The sequence below is a fragment of the Dipodomys merriami genome, unplaced genomic scaffold (assembly GCF_024711535.1).
Source record: "Dipodomys merriami isolate MVZ:Mamm:240054 unplaced genomic scaffold, mDipMer1.0.p SCAF_52, whole genome shotgun sequence".
NCBI classification, from domain to species: domain Eukaryota; kingdom Metazoa; phylum Chordata; class Mammalia; order Rodentia; family Heteromyidae; genus Dipodomys; species Dipodomys merriami.
The window spans coordinates 8,305,170-8,326,578 of NW_027206091.1; the positions used below are offsets into that span (position 1 = coordinate 8,305,170).

General features: G+C 52.5%; 1 protein-coding gene across 1 annotated transcript in view; it reads right to left on the minus strand.

Annotated features, from left to right (window-relative positions):
* Positions 1-709: 709 nt before the first annotated feature.
* The window catches only part of LOC138811175 (IgGFc-binding protein-like), a 30,086-nt gene continuing 9,386 nt past the window's right edge, over positions 710-21,409 (minus strand). The window contains exons 6-19 of the mRNA XM_069998845.1: positions 20,379-20,971; positions 19,382-19,967; positions 18,789-18,988; positions 17,467-17,608; positions 16,363-16,700; positions 13,513-14,089; positions 11,523-12,139; positions 9,396-9,939; positions 7,238-7,809; positions 6,268-6,841; positions 5,184-5,383; positions 3,569-3,949; positions 1,040-1,305; positions 710-908 (exon numbers count right to left, since the gene is read on the minus strand). Of these exons, the coding sequence (XP_069854946.1) occupies positions 899-908; positions 1,040-1,305; positions 3,569-3,949; positions 5,184-5,383; positions 6,268-6,841; positions 7,238-7,809; positions 9,396-9,939; positions 11,523-12,139; positions 13,513-14,089; positions 16,363-16,700; positions 17,467-17,608; positions 18,789-18,988; positions 19,382-19,967; positions 20,379-20,971 (5,600 nt within the window). The 3' untranslated portion in view covers positions 710-898. The remainder of the gene's footprint in view (positions 909-1,039; positions 1,306-3,568; positions 3,950-5,183; positions 5,384-6,267; positions 6,842-7,237; positions 7,810-9,395; positions 9,940-11,522; positions 12,140-13,512; positions 14,090-16,362; positions 16,701-17,466; positions 17,609-18,788; positions 18,989-19,381; positions 19,968-20,378; positions 20,972-21,409) is intronic.

Below are 21,409 nucleotides of genomic sequence, written 5' to 3' on the forward strand. Positions count from 1 at the left end.
TGTATAGATACCACAATTTTTGGATCCATTCATCTGTGGTGGGGCATCTGGGTTGTTTCCATATCCTAGCTATTGTGAACAGTGCCAGCAATAGATTATTAATCTATTCCAATTCTTAATCTATTTCCCTACCCTCCACAACACCTATTTCTTCATCTACCTACCTGTTCGTGTACATACCCACTAATCCTGGGACAGTTTTCCTGAGCTTTTTTTTTTTTTTGCCAGTCCTGGGGATTGAATTCAGGACCTGGGCAATGTCCCTAAGCTGCTTTTCTCAAGGATAGTGCTCTACCACTTTAGCCACAGCACTATACTTCTGGCTTTTTCTGTTTATGTGGTACTGAGGAATCAAACCCAGGGCATCATGTATGCTAGGTCAGCACTTTACCACTAAGCTACGTTCCCACCCCCTCCCTGAGCTTTTTTGCTTAAGGCTACCCCTCTACCACTTGAGCCACAGCTTCCTTCTGGCTTAGATCCTCATGAACTTTCCTGCCTGGACTAGCTTCAAATCATGATTCTCAGATCTCATCCTCATGAGAAGCTAGGATTACAGGCATGAACCACTAGCACCTGGCTACCCATGCATCTTATGCATGAATGCATCCATCCATCCTCTCAGCCAGTAAAAATCTACACATCCAGGTTCCCCTGCTGTGTAGGAAGGAAATCAGAGATGGTACAGAATGAGACAGACACACTGGCATGCAACTTGACTGGAGATATTTACTCAATGCTCTTACATTTGGTCTCAGTAGTTTGGCAGAGGGGTAGCATGTGGAGTGGGAAGGGGGACATACAAGGACAATCTTCAAACATTGTGACCTCTAGGGAGGTCAGGTCTTGAAATCTTCATTTCTGGTCCATAAAGTCTTCATTGTCCATGAATGATTCCTCAGTTGTAACTGCAAGGGACAGATAATCAGCACCTTATCTTACAGACATTTCCCCATCCCAAACTGCCCCCCCCCACTTGTCCATGAGGACTCAAGGGTCCCTGTCCCCACGAAGCCACATCCCTTACCACATTCCTTACCATGGAGAGAAGTCTGGTGCTCTCCATTTCTCCATCACTGTCTTCCCCAGGGAGTTGGGCAAGTCATTGTTCTGGTCCCCATCAAAGTTTCCACAAGCCCCACACAGCAGGCCAGTATGGCTGTCACTGATCATCACAGCCAGCTGCCCATTGGTTCCAAGCCTCACCTGGACCCCTTCCTTCTGGTGGACTAGTATAGAGTCAGGTGATTGGCTCACAGACACAGATGATACATTAGCTGGAAGATCCACCCGGAGACCATTCACCTGGTGATGAAGAAGAATGTGAGGACAGAGCCACCGGAGAAATGGAGGGTTTCCAGCATGGAATGCCCAAGCACCAAGTTCAAGGTGCTAAAGCAAAGCAGGAGGTGCTGAAAGAGATGGAGACCTGGAGAAATGCACCATATGGAGAGGCAAGCTCACACTTAATTGAACTCAGGGCCTGGGAACTCTCTCATAGCTTTCTTTTTTCTTTTGTGCAAGGCTGTGGCTCTACCACTTGAGCCACAGCTCCACTTTGGGCTTTTTGGTGGTTGATGAAGTCTCAGACTTTCCTGCTCAGGCTGGCTTCAAATCATGATCCTGAGATCTCAGCCTCCTGAGTGGCAAGGATTACAGGCACGAGATACCAGTGTTGGGCTTTGTATTATTTTTTTGTCAGCTTCCAGGGTCCATTTGCATGTATTGATGACTTTGTAAGGATTGCAAATTATAATATCCAAATTGCCCTTAGTAGAAAAAGGTTCCCTAGGCCATGCGCTGGTGGTTCACACCTGTAATCCAAGCTACTCAGGAGGCTGAGGATCTGAGGATCTTGGTTCAAAGCCAGCCCAGACAGGAAAGTCTGTGAGACTTTTATTGCCAATAAACTACAAGAAAACTGGAAGTGGTTCTGTGGCTCAAGTGGTAGAGCATTCACCTTGAGCTGAAGAGCTGAGGGACAGCACCCAGGTCCAGAGTTCAAGCCCCACGACCAAAAAAAAAAAAAAAAAAAAAAAAAAAAGAAAGAAAGAAAAAAAAAGAAAAAAGAAAAAGAGAAGAAAAGAAAAAAGGTTCCCTACCCACATAAATGAATTACTGCATTTAGGAAAGATCTTGGGGGGCTGGGAAGGTGGCTCAGTGGTACAGCGCTTGCCTTGCATGCCTGAGGCCCTGGGTTCAATTCCTCAGCACCACGTAAGCAGGGGGAAAAAAAGCCAGAAGTGGCGCTGTGGCTCAAGTGGTAGAGTGCTAGACTTGAGTTGAAGAGCAGAGGGACAGCGCCCAGGCCCAGAGTTCAGGCCCCACGACCAGACCTCCCCCCCCCCCCCAAAAAAAGGAAAGATCTTGGGTAAATCCCTGGTGGGTCATGTGACTTCAGCCTGACCAATTAACATCATTGAGATGATAAGACCACCAATAATTAGTTCTGCCAGTGGTCATGTGATCCAAACTGGCCCCAGTGAGAAGTAATGCCATGCATTGGTTAGACCACTTGCTACTGAGGTGCTAAGACTAGTGGAATGTTATGCTTGGGACATAGAAGGGGATTATCTCTGTGCCTGTGAAAAGAGAGCTTGTCTGAGAATGAAGCTGACTGAGTGGACAAGAAGTCTAGAAGATGGAGGTACAACCTGGAACTATTCCCAGGGTACCTGGATCCAGTCATTCCAAAGGCTCTATCTTAGGATGCTCTAGTTATATAGACTAATGGATTTATCTTTACTTAATTCACTTTGAAAGTCGTTTTCTGGGGCTGGGAAGGTGGCTCAGTAGTAGAGTGCTTGCCTTGCATGCCTGAGGCCCTGGATTCAATTCCTCAGCACCACATAAGCAAAAAGAAAAAAGCCGGAAGTGGTGCTGTGGCTCAAGTGGTAAGGCACTAGCCTTGTGCTGAAGAGCTGAGGGACAGTGCTCAGGCCCAGAGTTCAGGCCCCACAACCAGACCAAAAAATAAAAAAAATAAGAACTGTTATAGCTAAAAGTCCAACAAAAAAAAAAAAAAAGAAAGAAAAGAAAGAAAGTCGTTTTCTGTGATTTGTAACGATCAGAGTCTAGGTGAATACTAATACCAAAACTATTCCATTACTTGAGAATCTACTTGCTCCTCAAGGACTCAGCCTGAACAGAGGGACGAACTCTGAAATATTGAGACAGGTACACAAATCCAGAGATCAACTTACAGAGTTCTGGCTAAGAAAAACAGATAGCAGCCAGGTGCCAGTGGCTCACGCCTGTAATCCTATCTACTCGGGAGGCTGAGATCTGAGGATCCCAGTTCAAAGCTGGCCTAGGCAGGAAAGGCCATGAGATTGTTGTCTCCAGGTAACGACCAGAAAACTGGAAGTGGCACTGTGGCTCAAAGTGGTAGAGTGCTAGCATTGAGCTGAAGAGCTCAGGAACAGTGCCCGGGCCCTGAGTTCAAGCCCTGTGACCAACAAAAAGAAAAAAAACCCAGCAAGTCAACCAGGTAACCAGGAATACAGGACACAATGAGAAAAGCAAAAGCCCAGGGGAGACATTTGCACCTACCCATGACCATACTTACCCACACGCCTTTGTGTGGAGTTACCGTGACCAGCCCTTCCTGGAAAAAGATGTGAACTTCACCCACAGTTTGCACATTGTCCTGGCAAGACTGCACATCAATAACTACCCGGTACCAGGGAATGTTCTGTAGTCCCGGGCAGAGGGAAGAGAGCTCATAAAATCCAGAAGAGCTGATGGCACCGTAGGCTCCATCGAAGGTGGTGAGGTTGGTACCCAGGGAGACGGAGCAGAGACCACGGGCAGGCCAGCAATCGTGAATACCCTCCTGGATCTCACAGACATGGCCTGATGGGCAGCCAGCCTCCTGGCATGTAAGGACTGCACTTGAGGAGCAGGAACAACGCTGGCTGCAGTCTTCAGTCAGCAGTGAGGAGTTCATCTGTGTGCAGAAAGGACCTGGTGAGAGCCACTTGGCAATGGCAGTGAGTCTTACAACCCTGTGTATTCACACAGGCAGGAGTTGGGAGCAGACTCTTAGTTAGAAATGGTTACAGGTGCTGGTGGCTCACACCTGTAAACCTAGATACTCAGGAGGCTGAGATCTGAGGATGGCCATTCAAAGCCAGCCTGGGCAGGAAAATCCATGAGACTCTTATATCTCCAATTAACCACCAGAAAACCAGATGTGGCACTGTTGCTCAAGGGGTAGAGTACTCGCCTTGAGCTGAAGAGCTCAGGCACACTGCCCAGACCTAGAGTTCAAGCCCCACAAGCAACAAAAACAAAAACAAAGAAAAAGAAGTGGACTATGTTAACTAGGTGCAGGTGACTCATATCCTAGCTATACAGGAGGCTGAGATCTGAGGATTGTAGTTTGAAGTCAACCTAGGCAGGAAAGTCCGTGAGACTCTTATCTCCAATAAACAGAAAACAGGAAGTTGCACTGTGGCTCAAAGTGATAGGGCAACAGCCTTGAGTGAAAGAGCTCCAGGACAGCTCTCAGGCTCCAAGTTCAAGCCCATGACTGACGAAAGGAAGGAAGGAAGGGATTTTGTTGAAAATGAGCTATGCAACTTGGTGGGGACAGGAGGGAAAAGGTGGGAGAGAACCAGGGAAGGGATGACATTTTCCAAAAAGAAATGCACTGTTTACTTGACTGATGGAATTCTACCCCCTTTGTATATCACCTTTATAATAACAAGAAGAAGAAGAAAAAGAAATGAAGTGAGATGCTAGGCGCTGGTGGCTCATGCCAGTAATCCTAACAAATCAGGAGGCTGAGATCTGAGGCTCACTGTTCTAAGCCAGCCCTGGTAGACAAATCTGAGAAACTCTTATCGCCACTGAACCAACAAAAAGCTGGAAGTGGAGATGTGGTTCAAGTAGTACATCACCAGGCTTGACGCTGATTTCTCACCTGTAACCTCCAAAACTGGGGGAGGGGGTGTGGGAGGAAAAGGGATGGGAAGGGGGTGCATGTCCCTTGTTTTCAGCTACCAAGTCTGGGATGATTAGCTGAGAAATTACTACAGGGCAGATTTACCCACCTTGAGTCATCTAGCTGGGACATAGGGTAGCTCTCCTAGCTCCATTCTTGAATAGAAACTTAATCCCAGATGTGAGTCCCCTTTAAGCTCCTCCCACCACGCGGCCCACCCCCAGCCCCTGCTCACCGGCAGATAGTGGCCATTATGAGCACAGCCACATTCTTGGACAGGGATGCAGACACCCTGGGAGAGCAGGAAGCGGTCGTCACACTCACAACCCTCAAAGCAGAGAGAGGAGCAGCCAGTGAGGCCAGAGAGGGCAGCACAGGAGCCCTGACAGGAGCGAGTGCACACGGAGTAGTGGCTGTGGTCGGGGCACTGGAGAGCTGCAGAGAGAAGAGGTAGGATGGGGTCACCGCGCTGCAAGCGCAGCGGAAAAAGCAATGGAAGCCTTGGATGCTGGTGGCTCACATCTGTCATCCTAAGTATTCAGGAGGCTGAGACCTAAGGATCGGGGTTCGAAGCCAGTCTAAGCAAAAAAGTCTATGAGACTCAATCTCCAATGAATCATCAAAAAGCCCGAAGTGGCCCTGCTGGCTCAGGCCTGTAATCCTAGCTACTCAAAAGGCTGAGATCTGAGGATCATGGTTCAAAGCCAGCCTGAGCAGGAAAACCCACAAGATTCTTAACTCCAATTAATCACAGAAAAACCAGGAAGTGGCGCTGTGGCTCAAGTGGTAGAGCACTAGCCTTGAGCAAAAGGAGCTCAGGGGCAGCACCCAGGACCTGAGTTCAAGCCCTAGGACCAGCAAAAATGGGAACAAAAACAAAAACAGAAGTGAAGAGGTGACCTGGTCCAAAAATCAAGGTATTCTTTATCTGACTTATGTATACCACCTTTATACAAACAACAACAAAAGAAAGTCAGAAGTTGGAGCTGTGGCTCAAGTGATAGAGCACTAGCCTTGAGCACAAAAGCTCAGGAACAGAGCACCCAGTACTGGCAAGAGGGGGGTGTGCGTGTACTGCATTATATCTGGAAGTCTAATCTCTGTAGCCTTCCCTCCACTGGAAAGGGTGGTAAGACACAGACAAAGGCTTTTATGTGGGTTCCAGGGTACCCCAACTTCTCCCAAGTTACCGCAGAAGAACTGGGTTGATCCCTACGCAGAGAAGTCAAGGGTGAGGTTTGGGGACAATGGGCTACTAGAGGAAGGGACAGCCCCTGAGTGGCAGGGAGGTGGCCTCTGAGGGGCCCATGGACACTCACGGCAGAAGCTGTCTGTCCTCCAGGATTTCACAGTGGCACCAGCTGCCTGGCAGGCGGCCGTGTAGGCTGCCAGGCTGCGGCAGAGAAAGGCCACATCGCCCTGGTGGGCACACTGGTCGTACACGCACTGGCGGAAGTATTCTGTGGGATTCACCACTCCGTGACAGGCTGCGAAGGGGCCTTTGGGGTCACGGAGCTTCCCACAGGCCTTGTTGTCCTCGTACTTTGCTGTCTCCTCTGCCAAGCACACGGGGCAGCCTTTGGGTCCACAGCCCTCGCTACAGCCCTCGACAGAGCCGGGCGCACGCCATGATTCTGCAAAAGCCTCCACACTGGGGGACATCGTGCCATTGGGGAACCTGAAGTCATCTGTCCAGTTGCTGTTGAAGTTCCCACAGAGGCCGCAGACCCGTCCATGGAAGGGGCTGGGGATGGAGATGAGGATGTGGGCATCTCCATCAAAGAGGAGGCGCAGCCCCTTGGTTGTCTGGAGAATCATGTTGCGGCCTTCTGCGGTCACTCGCACGCTACCCATGGCCACAGGCAGGGTCACCAGCTGGCCATCTATGGTGACCTGAATGAGTAGAGAGTCACAGATCATTCAGGTCAGGCTGTCCAGCATGAAGCTTGAGACATCTCCCACCCTCAGGGAAGAACTTCAAGCCATAGTTGTACCCCAAGTTCTAATGTAGGTTAAGGTCATGTTAAAAATCCCAAAGTAAGCCAAGCACCGGTGGCTCATGCCTGTCATCCTAGCTACTCAGGGGGCTGAGATCTGAGGATCGTGGTTCAAAGACAGCCTGGGCAAGAAAGTCCATGAGACTCTTATTTCCAATTAACCACCAGAAAACTGGTGCTGTGGCTCAAGCGGTAGAGCACTAGCCTTGAGCTGAAGAGCTGAGGGCCAGCACCCAAGCCCAGCGTGTCTCCCCCCAACCCCAATCCCAAAACAGCGTCAAAGTTCACTCACCTGCTGTCCTTTAGCCAGAGTCACAACCTGGTCGTTCACAGTCACCAGCACACGTTGGGGCTGGCCAGCCGAGTCCTTCTCTAACACGATGGCAAAGTTCTCCTCTCCGGGTTTGGGTTGACAGACTTGGGCCAAGACATAGGAGCAAGAGCCATGCAGGTCATAGACACGCCCATCCAGGGTGACGTAATGGATTCCCTCATTGGCCAGACAGCGGCCACAGCCCGTAGGATGGCAGGCCTGCACGCCTTCCTCTACCCGGCACTCTTCATAGGGACCACAGGCCGCACCCTCCTGGCAGCTGACCTTGCCCCCTGGTCCGCATTCACAGCGCCGCTCGCACTCAGGGCCCGGGTAGAAGACTGAGCCGAGCGGGTAGTAGCGGCCACCATGGAGACAGCCACACTGGCTCACTGGCACACAAGTGTCACCACTGAGCACGAAGCCAGCATCGCAGGCACAGCCTTCATGGCAGGTGGGCTCACAGCCCTCGGGCGCAGAGAGGCTGGGGCAGCTCACTGGGCAGGAGTTACCGCAAAGCTCATAGTGGCTGTTGGCAGGGCACTGGAGAGCTGTGGACATATGACAGGTACAAAGCAGGTGCACAAGTGAGACAAGCATAGGTCCCTAATGGGAGACCCTGTCTGGACCAAGTGTGGAGGGGTGATCCAGAGCATCTCATGGGGGGATTCAGTATGGGGGTGGTGAGACATGACCAGATCTCCCCGACCAGATGTGTGTTAACTTGACCAAGTACCTGGTGTGTGTGTGTGTGTGTGTGTGTGTGTGTGTGTGTGTGTGTGTGTGTGTGTGTGTGTGTGTGTGTGTGTGTGTGCTGGTCCTGGGGCTTGAACTTGAAACCTGGAAGTGGCCCTGTAAGCAATGGATTACTAGCCTTGAACATAAAGAGGCTCAGAGACAGTGTCCAAGCCCTGAGTTCAAGCCCTAGAACTTGAAAGAAATTTAGAAAGAGAGAAAGAGGAGAGAGAGAGAGAGAGAGAGAGAGAGAGAGAGAGAGAGAGAGAGAGAGAGAGAGAGAGAGAGAGAGAGAGAATGAGAGAGAGGGGAAGGAAGGAAGGAAAGAAGGAAGGAAGAAGGGAGGGAGGGAGGAAGGAAGAAGGGAGGGAGGGAGAGAGGGAGGGAGGGAAGAGTTAAATGACTGTGCCTCTTGAGTTGAATAGGCAGGATTCAAACTAGCCATGGCTGTCTCAGGGTCTGACTGTGATCATGGAACCAGTCAGCCTGAGTGTACCTGGCTGTGGTATCTGACAAGACCTGGAAAACCTGTCAGATTCTGATAAAGCATTTTTCAGGCAAAGACTGATATTTATGTACCTGATTAGGTGTAAACTTGACCCAGTAGATCTATCTGCCTGAAGAAAATTTCCCAGGAAAATGTGTGTAGTTCTTTCCCGGTGCTGGTCCTGGATCTAGCTGAGTGTATCCAACCAGTTGGCGGTTTTTGTTTTCTGTTTTTCGTTGTTTTGGATGTGGGACTTGAACTCTGGGCCTGGGCACTGTCCCTCAGCTCTTCAGCTCAAGGCTAGTGCTCTACCGCTTGAGCCACAGCGCCGCTCTGGTTTTCTGGCTTATTGGAGAGAAGAGTCTCACAGACTTTCCTGCCCGGGCTGGCTTTGAACTGCGATCCTCAGATCTCAGCCTTCTGAGTAGCTAGGATTACAGGCATGAACCACCAGCGCCAGGCTCCAGTTGGTGTTATTAAATGTACAGTCTACCCAGAGAACACTGGTACCTAGCTGATGATGGGTGACCAACTGTATCCCAGTGTGTGAGACAGTCACAGGACATCAAAGCAGGTGAGACCAGTGGCTCCTTGCTGTGTGACTTTGATTGGATCACCACCATGTCTGGGTCACTGAGAGATGAAGCATGAATCCCCAGAGAGGAGGTGTGTGTGGGGGAACTAGCCCAGGGTTTCCGATCAGGTCAGTCTGAGTGAATTCCTCCTACTGGGTTACCAGACCTGGCCATATTTCAGTGTGTGTCTGTGTCAGGTGTACCTGTTCAGGGCAATAAGGATGGGTCCCCAGCTCCTTGGTGGTGGGGGGGGTGTGGGGGATACTTGCCTCATAGTCCTGGGATGGGGAAAGATGAACCCCCACCATCACCACACACAAATACACAGATCAGTACTCACGACAGAAGTCTGGCCGCCTCCACTCGTCAATCTGGGCCCCAGCGGCCTGACAGGCTGCCACATAAGTGGCCACAGCAGGACAGAGGCCTCCGGGATGGCCCTGAGCCTGGCAGGCATCCAGCAAGCAAGCCTCTAAGTACTGCTCAGGTGGCAGGAGGCTGTGGCACGGTGCTAATGGGCCTTTGGGGTCCGAGATGACACCGCAGGCGTCGGGACCACGGAAGGGCTCCAGTTGCTCGGGTGTGCAGGTTGGGGGACATGGCCCGGGCACGCATTCTCCGCAGCCTGGCTGGCCCCCTACTTGCCAACCGCTTGGGTCCCCGCCTACGGCTGTCAGGTCGTCTGCCGGGTCCTTGTTGTAGTTCCCGCACAGGCCGCAGAGGGCGCCCGCGTACGCCGCGGGCACGCGCAGGCGCACGAAGTTGTTGCCGTCGAAAGTCAGCGAGAGCCCAAAAGTTGTGGTGACCACCACATCCCTGCCGCTCAGGTAAGCGTGCAGGCGAGAGTCCAGCTGGAAGGGCAGATCCACCAGCTCGCCGTCCACCTGCCGGGGAAGGGGATGGGGTGGGGGGAACCCAATATGAGATCCCATCCTGTCTCTACCACTCAGGAGCTATGGGATCTCCCCCCCACCCCAAAGAGGTGTCCTCCCCTGTTATTATATTAATATAAAAAAGTTGGAAGTGAAGCTGTGGCTCAAAGTGGTAGAGTGCTAGCCTTGAACAAAAACAGCTCAAGGACAGCACCCAGGACATGAGTTCAAACCCTACGACTGACAAAAAATAAAAAGTTGCTGGGTGCTGGTGTCGCACGCCGGTCATCCTAGCTACTCAGGAGGCTGAGATGTGAGGATCTCAGTTCCAAGCCAGCTTGGGCAAGAAGGTCCATGAGACTCTTATCTCCAATTAACCACAGAAGTGGTGACATGGCTCAAAGTGGTAGAGCAAGTTGGACACCAGTGGTTCAGGCCTGTATTCCTAGCTACTCAAGAGGCTGAGATCTGAGGATCGCAGCTCAAAGCCAGCCCAGACAGGAAAGTCCCGGAGACTCTTACCTCCAATTAACCACCAGAAAAATGGGAAGTGGTGCTATAGCTCAAGTGGTAGAGCACTGGTCTTGAGCTGAAGAGCTCCAGGACAGCTCCCAGAGTTCAAGACACATGACGGACAAAAAATAAGAAGTGGTGGAGCACTAAGCCTTGAGCAAAAAAGCTCAGGAGCAGTACCCATACCCCTGAGTTCAAGAGCCACCAAAATAATAATAATGGTAATAATAGTAATAATGTAATAATAATAATAATAAAGCATTTATAGACATAATGTCATTTATCCCATGCTACCCTGAAGCAGGTACTTTACGAAGACCATTTCCAGAGGAATAAGTCAAGGCTAAGAGAAACATATATCAGTGCTCTAAGCCCTATAAATAGGCCTATAGTGTGAGCTTCCCAGGATGGTTCAGTTAAAACTGTGAAAGGGCCAAGCACCAGTGGCTCACGCCTATAATCCTAGCTACTCAGAAGACTGAAATCTGAGGATTGTGATTGAAAGCCAGCCCGGGCAAGAAATTCTATGGGACTCATATTTCCACTAAACTACAAAGAAAAGCAAAAACAAAAACAAACCCAGCCGGGCACTGGTAGCTCACGCCTGTCATCCTAGCTACTCAGGAGGCTAAGAATTGAGGATCACAGTTCAAAACCAGCCCAGGCAGGAAAGGTTGTGAGACTCTTATCTCCAATAAACCACCAGAAAACCAGCAGTGGCGCTGTGGCTCAAGTGGTAGAGAGCTCACCTTGAGCTGAAGAGCTGAGGGACAGCACCCAGGCCCAGAGTTCAAGTCCCCTGACCACCACCAACAACAACAAAAAATAAAAACATAACAAAAACAAACCAAAACTCAGAAGTGGAGCTGTGGCTCAAATGGTAGAGTGTTATAGCCTTGAGCATAAGAAGGGCAGGGACAGAGCCCAGGCCTTGAATTCAAGCCCCAAGATAGGCACCAAGAAAAAAACATAACTATAAAAGGAGGAATTGCCCAATCCTTACAGCCTCTTGCACCCCACAGCTGGCAGCCCTTCTGCATTGGGGGAGGGGGAGTGGGGGTGGGGGGAAGCAGCTCCCTCACCTGTAGCTTTTGGGGCCAGAGGGCGCTGAGGGTCAGACTATGGCCGTAGATTTGCAGACTGACACTGCGGGTGTAGCTGACAGCCTGGCTGCCCCGGTGCTCGTTGACGACAGTGACATTGAAGTCCACGGTGCCCTCGGGTGCTTTGTGGCAGGGTGCACTCAGAAGATACTCACAGTTGCCCTGGAAGTCAAATCGGTGCCCATCCAGGGTCATGTAATGGGGGTCACCCCAGGCCTGGCATTCAACAGTGCTGGTGGGTTGGCAACCATACTGGCCAGAGGGCAACAAGGCACACTCTTCACCTGGCCCACAGCTGGCAGAGGTACAGACCAGCGAGCCGCTCCCTGATTCACAGCGGCACCGCCGGGAGCAGGTGGCATCGGCCCAAAAGTCAGTGCCTGCCTCGTGGTAGGTGCCATTGTCCCAGCAGCCGCAGCCGCCCTCCAGGGGGACACAGTGGTCAGCACTCAGGACGAAGCCCTCATCACACTGGCAGCCCTCGGTACAGGGACCCTCACACACAGCTGGAGTCGTGAGCCGTGCTGGGGGCGGGCAGCTGGCCGGGCAGGGCGGCCCACAGAGTTCGTAGTGGCTGTTGTCTGGGCAGGACATCTCTGTGGACAGATGAAGGGATGGAAGGGAAAGAAAGGGAAGGGGTATGAGATGGAGTCTGGATAAGATGGCAAGAGAGAGAGGGGAGGGAGAAGCACAGGGGAAGGGGGAAGAGAGGGAGAGAGAGAGAGAGAGAGAGAGAGAGAGAGAGAGAGAGAGAGAGAGAGAGAGAGAGAGAGAGAGAGAGAGAGCGCAAAAGAAGAGACATTGACAGACAGAGGCCCAAACAGTGATATAGGACAGACAGAAAACATGAATGAGAAACAGAATGACCGATAATCAAAAGAAAATGGAGAAATGTCAAGACAAACAGACAGAAAGCAGCAGAAAAGTTGGGTGCTGCTGGCTCACGCCTGTAATCCTAGCTACTCAGGAGGCTGTGAGCTGAGGATCAAGGTTCAAAGCCAGCCTGAACACGAAAGTTCTGAGACTCTTATCTCCAATGGACCACCACGAACCTGGAGGTGGTGCTATAGCTCAAGTGGTAGAGTATTAGCCTTGAGCAAAAGAAGCTCAGGGTCCTGAGTTCAAGCCTGACAACCAACAACAACAAAAAAGCAGCAGAAAGATGCCAGACACTGGTTACTCACACTTTGTAATCCTAGCTCCTCAGGAGGCTGAGATCTGAGGATTTGGGCTCAAAGTTATCTTAGATAGATAAATCTGAGATATTCATCTACAATGAACCAGCAAAACATTGGAAGTGGGGGGTGTGGTTGAAGTGATAGAGTACCACAGTTTCTATTTTTTTTGGGGGGGGGTCTGGTCATGGGGCCTGAACTCTGGGCCTGGGCGCTGTCCCTCACCTCTTCAGCTCAAAGCTAGCGCTCTACCAACTGAGCCACAGTGCCACTTCTGGCTTTTTTCTTTTTGCTTATGTGGTGCTGAGGAATCGAACCCAGGGCCTCAGGCATGGAAGGCAAGCGCTCTATCACTGAGCCACCTTCCCAGCCCTGCTGTTTTTTTAAGTCAGTTGTGTGGCTTAAACTCTTGGCCTGGGCACTGTCCCGCAGCTCTTCAGCTCAAGGCTAGTACTCTACCACTTGAGCCACAGCACCACTTCTGGTTTTCTGGTGGTTCATTGGAGATAAGAGTCTCATGGACTTTCCTGCCCGGACTGTGATCCTCAGATCTCAGCCTCCTGAGTAGCTAGAATGACAAGCATGAGACACTGGTGCCTGGTCTAGAGTATCAGTCTTAAGTAAGAAGGAGAGAGATCCTGAGTTTGTGCCAGTACTGGAACAAACAAACAAACAAAAGCAGAAAGACACCCTCCTCCTCCCTCCTGCAAGGGATTAAAGTAAAACCTAACGGGTCCCACAGAAAGGAGACTGACTGCACCCTCAGACTTGGCTTCCTCTCCCCAGCAACTCACCACAGCCGGCCTGGGTCCTCCAGTCCTTGATGGTGATACCTGCAGCCTGGCAAGCGGCCGCATAGGCAGCCAAGGCCTGACAAAGTATGTCTTGGACTCCTCCACCCAGGCAGACATCTAGAACACAGCCCTTAAAGTAGTCTTCAGGCGGCACATGGGAATGGCAGGAGGCGAAGGGGCTGCTTGTGCTAGTTGGGTTTAGGGGGCCACAGAAGGCAGGACCCTCATATTTCTCCAGCTGGTTCTCAGGGCATGTTGGGCAGGAGCCGTGGCATTCATGCCAGCAGAATGGGTCCCAGCCTGGAACTTGCCAGCTGCCGCCCCAAGTGGGTATGGATGGAGCCACTGTGCCATTGGGGAAGATCTTATCGTTGCTGGGGTTTTGGTCCATATCCCCACAGAGCCCACACACTGCGTCATAGTAGCTGCTGGTCAGTGTCACCTCTACCCGCCAGTTCCAGTCATAGGTCACTTGAAGTCCAAAGTCAGTTGCCAGAACAGCCTTGGACCCACCATGGGTCACCAAAATCCGCCCACCAGCCACAGAGACAGGTAGGGCTGTCAGCACACCGTTCACCTGGAGGAGGGAGGGAGGCAAATGGGGGTCCCATGAGGTAAGGGTGGAGCTCTCCTTCCCTCTTTCCTTCCTTCCTTCCCTTTCCTTCCTTCCTTTCCTTCTTCCTTCATCCTGCCAGAGACCAGGAATTACCTATACCTTTCCTTTCTCATGATTGATAGTTGTACGGACATTGTATAAAAGTTAGGGATGTGCCAATTGCCAGTGGCTCATATTTATCATCCTACCTACTCAGGAGGCTAAGATTTGAGGATCATGGTTCAAAGGCAGCCCCAGTAGAAAAGTCCCTATGAGATTTTTTTTTTTTTTGGTCGGTCATGGGGCTTGAACTCTGGGCCTGGGCGCTGTCCCTCAGCTCTTCAGCTCAAGGCGAGCGCTCTACCACTTGAGCTACAGCGACACTTCCAAAGTCCCTATGAGATTCTTATCTCTAATTAACCACCAGAAAACAGGAAGTAGTGCTGTGGCTTAAGTGGTAGAGCACTAGCCTTGAGCAAAAGATCTCAGGGACAGTGCCCAGGCCCAGAGTTCAAGGCCCACGACCAACAAAAAATAAATAGGGCTGGGAATGTGGCTTAGTGGTAGAGTGCATGAAGCCCTGGGTTTGATTCCTCATACCACATAACAGAAAAAGCCTGAAGTGGTGCCATGGCTCAAGTGGTAGAGTGCTAGCCTTGGGCAAAAGAAGCTTTGAGTTCAAGGCCCAGGACTGGCAAAAAAAATAGTAATAAAATAAATAAATAAATACTTTTTTCTTTAAGTTGGGGATATCTGTTTTTATTCAAGCTCTGGGAACTGAGACCTTTCATTTGATCTCTCTGTCTCTTTGCCTCTGCCTCTGTGTGTGTGTGTATGTGTGTGTGTGTGTGTGTGTGTGTGTGTGTGTGTGTGTGTGTGTGTGTGTGTGTGTGTGTGTATGTGTGTGTGTGTGTGCATGTGCTTGCATTTCTCTCTCTGTCTTGAACTCAAGGCCTGGGCACTGTCCCTTAGCGTTTTGTTCAAGGTTGGCACTCTAACACTTGAACTAGGGGGCTGGGAAGGTGGCTCAGTGGTATAGCGCTTGCTTTGCATGCATGAGGCCCTGGGTTCGATTCCTCAGCACCACGTAAGCAAAAAGAAAAAAGCCAGAAGTGGCGCTGTGGCTCAAGGGGTAGAGCGCTAGCCTTGAGCTGAAGAGCTGAGGGACAGTGCCCAGGCCCAGAGTTCAGGCCCCACGACTGGACTCATAAAACAAAAAACACTTGAACTACACCTCCACTTCCAGCATTTGGTTGCTTATTGGAGTCTCATGATTTGCCTGCCCCAAGCTGGCTTAGCACCACAGTCCTCAGATCTCAGCCTCTTGAGTAGCCAGGATTACAGGCTGGCACCATTAATGTCCAGCTTGATTCCCCCCACCTCTGCTCTTTCTCCCTAGATCTCTGTATGCCTGTGCACCCGCATTTCCTCTCTAGGCCTCCGACTCTCTCTCCCCTCCCGCTACCCTGTCATACTGGAGCCTCTCTCTGGTCAGGCATCTCCCCTCACTCATGACCACACAGTGGCTGCCTATCCCATCCTGCCCATCCTCCTTCCCTTCTTGCTGCTGTTAGCCTGTCTCTCCACTTCTGTGGGCATCTTCCCCACTTTCTCGCTTCTCATTTGTTTCCTCCTTAACACCCACCAATGTTCACTGGGGTATCACTCAGAGCTGAGTCCTTCACTTATACCTCTTTGCTGTGGGAGCAGGGACTGCTTCTGATGCCCACTTCCCAGATGTGGACACTGAGCCCTATCAACTTAAGTCACCTGCCTATCCTCATAGAGCTACTAAGGAGGAGACTGAGATCCAGGGATCACAGTTCAAAGCCAACAGGGGCAAGAAAGTCCGTGAGACACTCATCTCCCATTAGCCACAGAAAGCCGGAAGGGAGCCAGGTGCTGGTGGCTCGTGCCTGTCATCCTAGCTACTCAGAGATGTGAGGATCAAGGTTCGAAGCCAGCCCAGGCAAGAAAGTCCCCATGAGACTCTTATCTCCAGTGAACTACCAGAAAAACCGGAAGTGGCTCTGTAGCTCAAAGTGGAAGAGCACTAGCCTTGAGCAGAAGCGCTCAGGGACAGAGCCCCAGCCCTAACTTGGCTCAGTTTCCTGGGAAGAGATGCCTGGGTTGCTGTGATCACCATTGCCTTTGCTGCTCTGTGGTTCCAGGCCTAGATGAAGAAGAGCTCTGAGCTTGTTAACTATGGCTGTCAGGACTCAATTTGCCCCTCTGGGACCACCTGCTAGACGTACCCGGACTTTCCCGATCTCGTTCTTGTGGATGGAGATGTTGACTCCTAGGGTGGACACGGTGACCTGCTTGACATAGGACACGGAGGGGCTGCCCCGGTTCTCGTTCTTGGTGGTGATGGTGAAGGGCGTCAGGCCCTGGGCGCTGACCCCTGGGCAGAAGGTGGTTGCCAGGACATAGTCACAGGTGCCCTGGAAATCAAAGCTCCAGCCGTCAAAGGAATGGTAGTGAGGATCGCCCCATAGCCAGCACGTGGAGTTGTAGTTGGGCACGCACACGCCCTGGCCGTTTTGGTCTTTGCATGTTTCTTGTGGCCGGCAGGTTACCCCATGGCATGGATCTGAGGGGAGTGGGGGGCAGAGAAGAGAGGGTGTTGATGGGCTGCCTACCCTAAGAACGGCTGTTAGCACTCAGGCATCGGTAGCTCACACCTGTAATCCCAGCTACTCAGGAAGCTGAGATCTGCCAAGCCAAGCAGGAAAGTCTCTGGGACTCTTATCTCCAAGTAACTACCCAAAAGCCCAAAGTGGAGGTATGGCTCAACAGTAGAGCGTTAAACAAACGAACAAAAAACAACTCAGTGGCTGGGAAGGTGGCTCAGTGGTAGAGTGCTTGCCTTGCATGCATGAGGCCCTGGGTTCCATTCCTCAGCACCACATAAGCAGAAAAGGCCAGAAGTGGGGCTGTGGCTCAAGAGGTAGAGGGCTAGTCTTGAGCTGAAGAGCTGAAGAACAGCACCCATGCCTAAAATTCAGGCTCCACACCGACAAAAACAACAACAACAACAACTCAGGGACAGTGCCCAGGCCATGAGTTCAAGCCCTGGGACCTGAACAAGGAGGTCTGGGAGGAATTGCCCACACCTGCCGCAATCTGTACCAGGACTACTGGCTCTGAAGGTTATGGAAGGCAAGACCCGATCCCAGGGCCCAAGACCACACCTGGGCAGTCCTTCAAGTTCTGACACTCGGACTGTATGATGGACTGGACACAGTCCAGTATCACAGGTTCTCACAGCTGAGATCCAGGCCTTGAAGGGGGCCAAACTCAGAGCACTGGCATCGCTCAAGTCCCTGTCATCCACCCTGGGTCCCACAGCCCAGTACCTTTAGTAACACAGCTCAGGACACCTCCGGAGGGCTCGCACACCTGGCCTGGCTTGCAGCTGTGGTCCTGGCACACCATACCCTCGCCAGCATGGCACACACACTTCTGCTGGCAGCCATTGAGGAGGACCGTCTGCTCCGGCTGTGGGGACAGAGGAAACAGTCATCTATGAGAGATGCAGAGGGGTCTGGCGGGCTGGCGCTCCGCAGGACGGTCCCTTGGCAGATATGAGTGCACAGTGTCGCAGTGGGCCTCGTCCCATTCACACACTCACTCCCTTGCACGCATTCACTCGCTCATGCATTGTGTAACACGCCCTAGGCAGCTGGGGTGTCTGAACCCCAGAGTCGCACAGCAGAGAAGGCTGGAGAAATATGCCTGGGTTTGAGCTGGCTCTGCTATTTCCAAACTGCCCATCACCTGACCTCTGCCTCCCCTTGGTTTCCTCATCTGTAAGTTGCAGATAATCCCGGCACCAGATAAAGAAAGTAGAATGGAGTGGATATGTCCAGGTGGAGAAGGAGGAGGGGCAAAGGTCAAGGAAGACTGGGAAACTGCTGGTTTGTGTGAGTGTGTGTGTGTGCGTGGGCGCACACAGGCACGCGTGCGTGCTTGAACTCAGGACCTCACATTCTCACTTGGCTTTTTTTTTTTTTTTGCACAAGGCTGGCTCTTTACCTCTTGAGCCATATCTCTGCTTCTTTTTGGTAGTTTAATGGGAATTAAAGTTTTAGGGAAGTTGGTGCGGGTGGCTCACACCTGTCATTCTAGCTACTCAGGAGGCTGAGATCTGAGGATTGTGGTTCAAAGCCAGCCCAGGCAGAAAAGTTTGTGAAACCCTTATTTCCAATTAATTATTCAAAAACTAGAAGTAGAGCTGTGGCTCAAAGTGGCAGAGCGCTAGCCTTGAGCCAAAGGAGCTCCCCATGACCACCACCAACAAATAATCTTAGAGACTTTTCTGCCCGAGTTGACTTTGAACCCTGATTCTCAGATCTGAGCCTCCCAAATATCTAAGATTACGGGCATGAGCCACCAGCTCCTGCCAAGCTATACTTTCACCTGAGGAGTCAGGGAAGGGTTTAAAGATTCCAAACCCACAGACATATTTAGACGGGCCTTTCCTATGGCCCTGTGGAGGGTCATAGGATCACAGGAAGTACCAGTGGGGGCGTGGGGGAAGCAGGATGGACCAAGACGAGGCCAGGCAAGGGGCAGATGGGAGCCCTGTTCAGAAGGCTGTGGAGCTGATGGGCGTGGAGGGCAGGGGTGTGTCTAGAACGAAGTCAGGCGCTCTGCCCTGGATGCGGAGGTTTCCTACCTTGTAGTAGGCCCCGTCGTGGTAACAGCCACACTCCTGGATGGGCACGCATGCTGTTCCGTTGTACAGGAAGCCGGAGTCACACTCACAGCCCTCTGCACAACCGCCTGGGCAGTGCGGGCTGGAGCTAATAGCCCAGCACCCCAGGGAGCAGGTGTCTGCGCAGAGCTCATAGTGGCTGTGAGGAGGGCACTTCATGGCTGTAAGAAAGGGGGTGCTGATGAGAACGCAGGGCATGCTTCAGGGCATTGAGTCCACGCCCTTTTTATTGTTGTTGTCGGTCATGGGGCTTGAACTCGGGGCCTGGGTGCTATCCTTGAGCTCTTTTTGCTCAAGGCTAGTGCTCTGCCACTTTGAGCCACAGCCCTACTTCCAGTTTTCTGGTGGTTCATTGAAGAGAAGAGTCTCACAGATTTTCCTGCCCGGGCTGGCATCGAACTGTGATCCTCAGATCTCAGCGTCCTGAGTAGCTAGGATGACAGGTGTGAGCCACCGGCGCCCAGCTTAAGTCCACACTCTCCTGTGCCTCGACCTCCCCTCTCCCCATCCCCTCGATGGATGCCCCCCCCTCTCCCCCCCACCCTGTGACTCACGACAGAAAGACTCCGTCCGCCAGGGTTCCACTTGACCTTCCATTGCCTGGCACGCACTCACATAAGCGTGGATGTGGTCACAGAGAATGCTCAGATTCCCACCGGCCTGGCAGAGATCGAACACACAGTCTTGCAGGGGACCCTGGGGATCGAGCAGCTGGTGGCAGGCAGCCAGGGGTCCCGTGGGCTTGGTGAGGAATCCACAGAACTCTTCGTTCTGGTACTGGCTCTCCAGCTCGGGGCTGCACTGGGCATTGCAGTCTTCTCCTGGTTTGCATTCGGGTACCGGCGCGCAAGGAGAGTCGGGAACTTTTTCTTCCCAGGAGTTACCAAACTCGTTGGGGTTGGCTGCTTGGGAGCCGTCGGGCTTCTGCAGGTCATCCTTGGAGTCACCGTTGTAATCTCCACACAAGCCACACATCTGCTGGTAGTAGTTGCCTGGGATGGTGACCCTCACATTGTACATCAGGTCATAGGTCACCCGCAGACCAAAGTCGGTCTCTATCACCACATCGGAGCCATGCTGGTAGACATGGATCTGGCCCTCAGCCAGCAGCACGGGCAAGTTCATGTCCACACCGTTCACCTGGGAGATAAAGGGCAGCAAACATGATGGGGGTGGTCTGGCCTTCCAATGTCCCCTGTCTCATCTTCCCATGACCTTATCTCTCTTTTTTTTGGGGGGGGGGTCTGGTCATGGGGCCTGAACTCTGGGCCTGGGTGCTGTCCCTCAGCTCTTCAGCTCAAGGCTAGCGCTCTACCACTTGAGCCGTAGCACCACTTCCAGCTTTTTTCTTTTTGCTTATGTGGTGCTGGGGAATCGAACCCAGGGCCTCAGGCATGCAAGGCCAGCGCTCTACCACTGAGCCACCTTCCCAGCCCCTGCCTTTTTTTTTTTTAAAGCACGTCCCCCTTGGGGGTCTGTGTTCCCCTTTCCGATCCTCCCCCACCTGTGGTCCTCCCTACCAGGGCCTCGCCCCTCCCCCTCCCCACTCACCGTGACCTTCCACCGTTGCTGCTCCAGCTTCAGGGTGTAATTGGCCACGAGGACCGTGATGGCCTTGGTCACGCTCACTTTGCCATTGCCCCAGGCCTTGTTCTCCTGCAGGACGGTGAACTGAGGCAGGCCGGGCCGGTTCCCGCATGTCTGAGCCAGCACGTACACACAGGTGCCCATGAAGTCGAAGCGGTGGCCATCAAAGGTGGTGTAATGGGGGTCTCCTGACGCCTGGCACGTGGTGCTGCCCACAGCTACGCATCCCAGGACGCCATTGGACGGCTGGCAGGCCTCGTGCGGGCCGCAGGACGAGGGCTCACAGGACACCAGGCCGCCCTCTTGGCAGTGGCAGAGGGAATTGCACTCGGGGCCCGGGTAGAAGGTCTGGCCGGGTAGGTAGTACGACCCCTCGTGGACGCAGCCGCAGGAGGACAGGGGCACGCAGGCCTCGCCGCTGAGCGCATAGCCATCGTCACACACGCAGCTCTCTTGGCATTCAGAGCCGCAGCCCCCTGGCACGGGAAGGTCTCCACAGGACAGCGGGCAGCCGTAGGAACACGGTTCGTAGTGGCTGTGGGGAGGGCAGCTCAGGGCTGTGGGGAGAGGGGCCAGAGTCAGCCAGAATCCTTCAGCTGGGTGCTAGCGGCTCCCGCCTGTCATCCTAGCTACTCAGGAGGCTGGGATCCAGAGGATCGAGGTTCAGAGAGACAACTGTAGGAGATTCTTATCTCCAATGAGCTAGCCCAAAGCTGGAAGTGGAGGCGTGGCTCAAGTGGCTGATTGCCAGCCTGGAGGAGGAAAAGCCCACCTAAAGTGGAAGGCCCTGGACTAGGAAGGTAGCTCCGTGGTAGAGTGCTCACCTTGCATTCATGAGGTCCTGGGTTCAATTCTTCAGCACCACATAAGCAGAAAAAAAAAAGCCGGAAGTGGTGCTGTGGCTCAAGTGGTAGAGTGCTCGCCTTGAGCTGAAGAGCTGAGGGACAGCGCCCAGGCCCAGAGTTCAGGCCCCACGACCAGACCCCCCCAAAAAA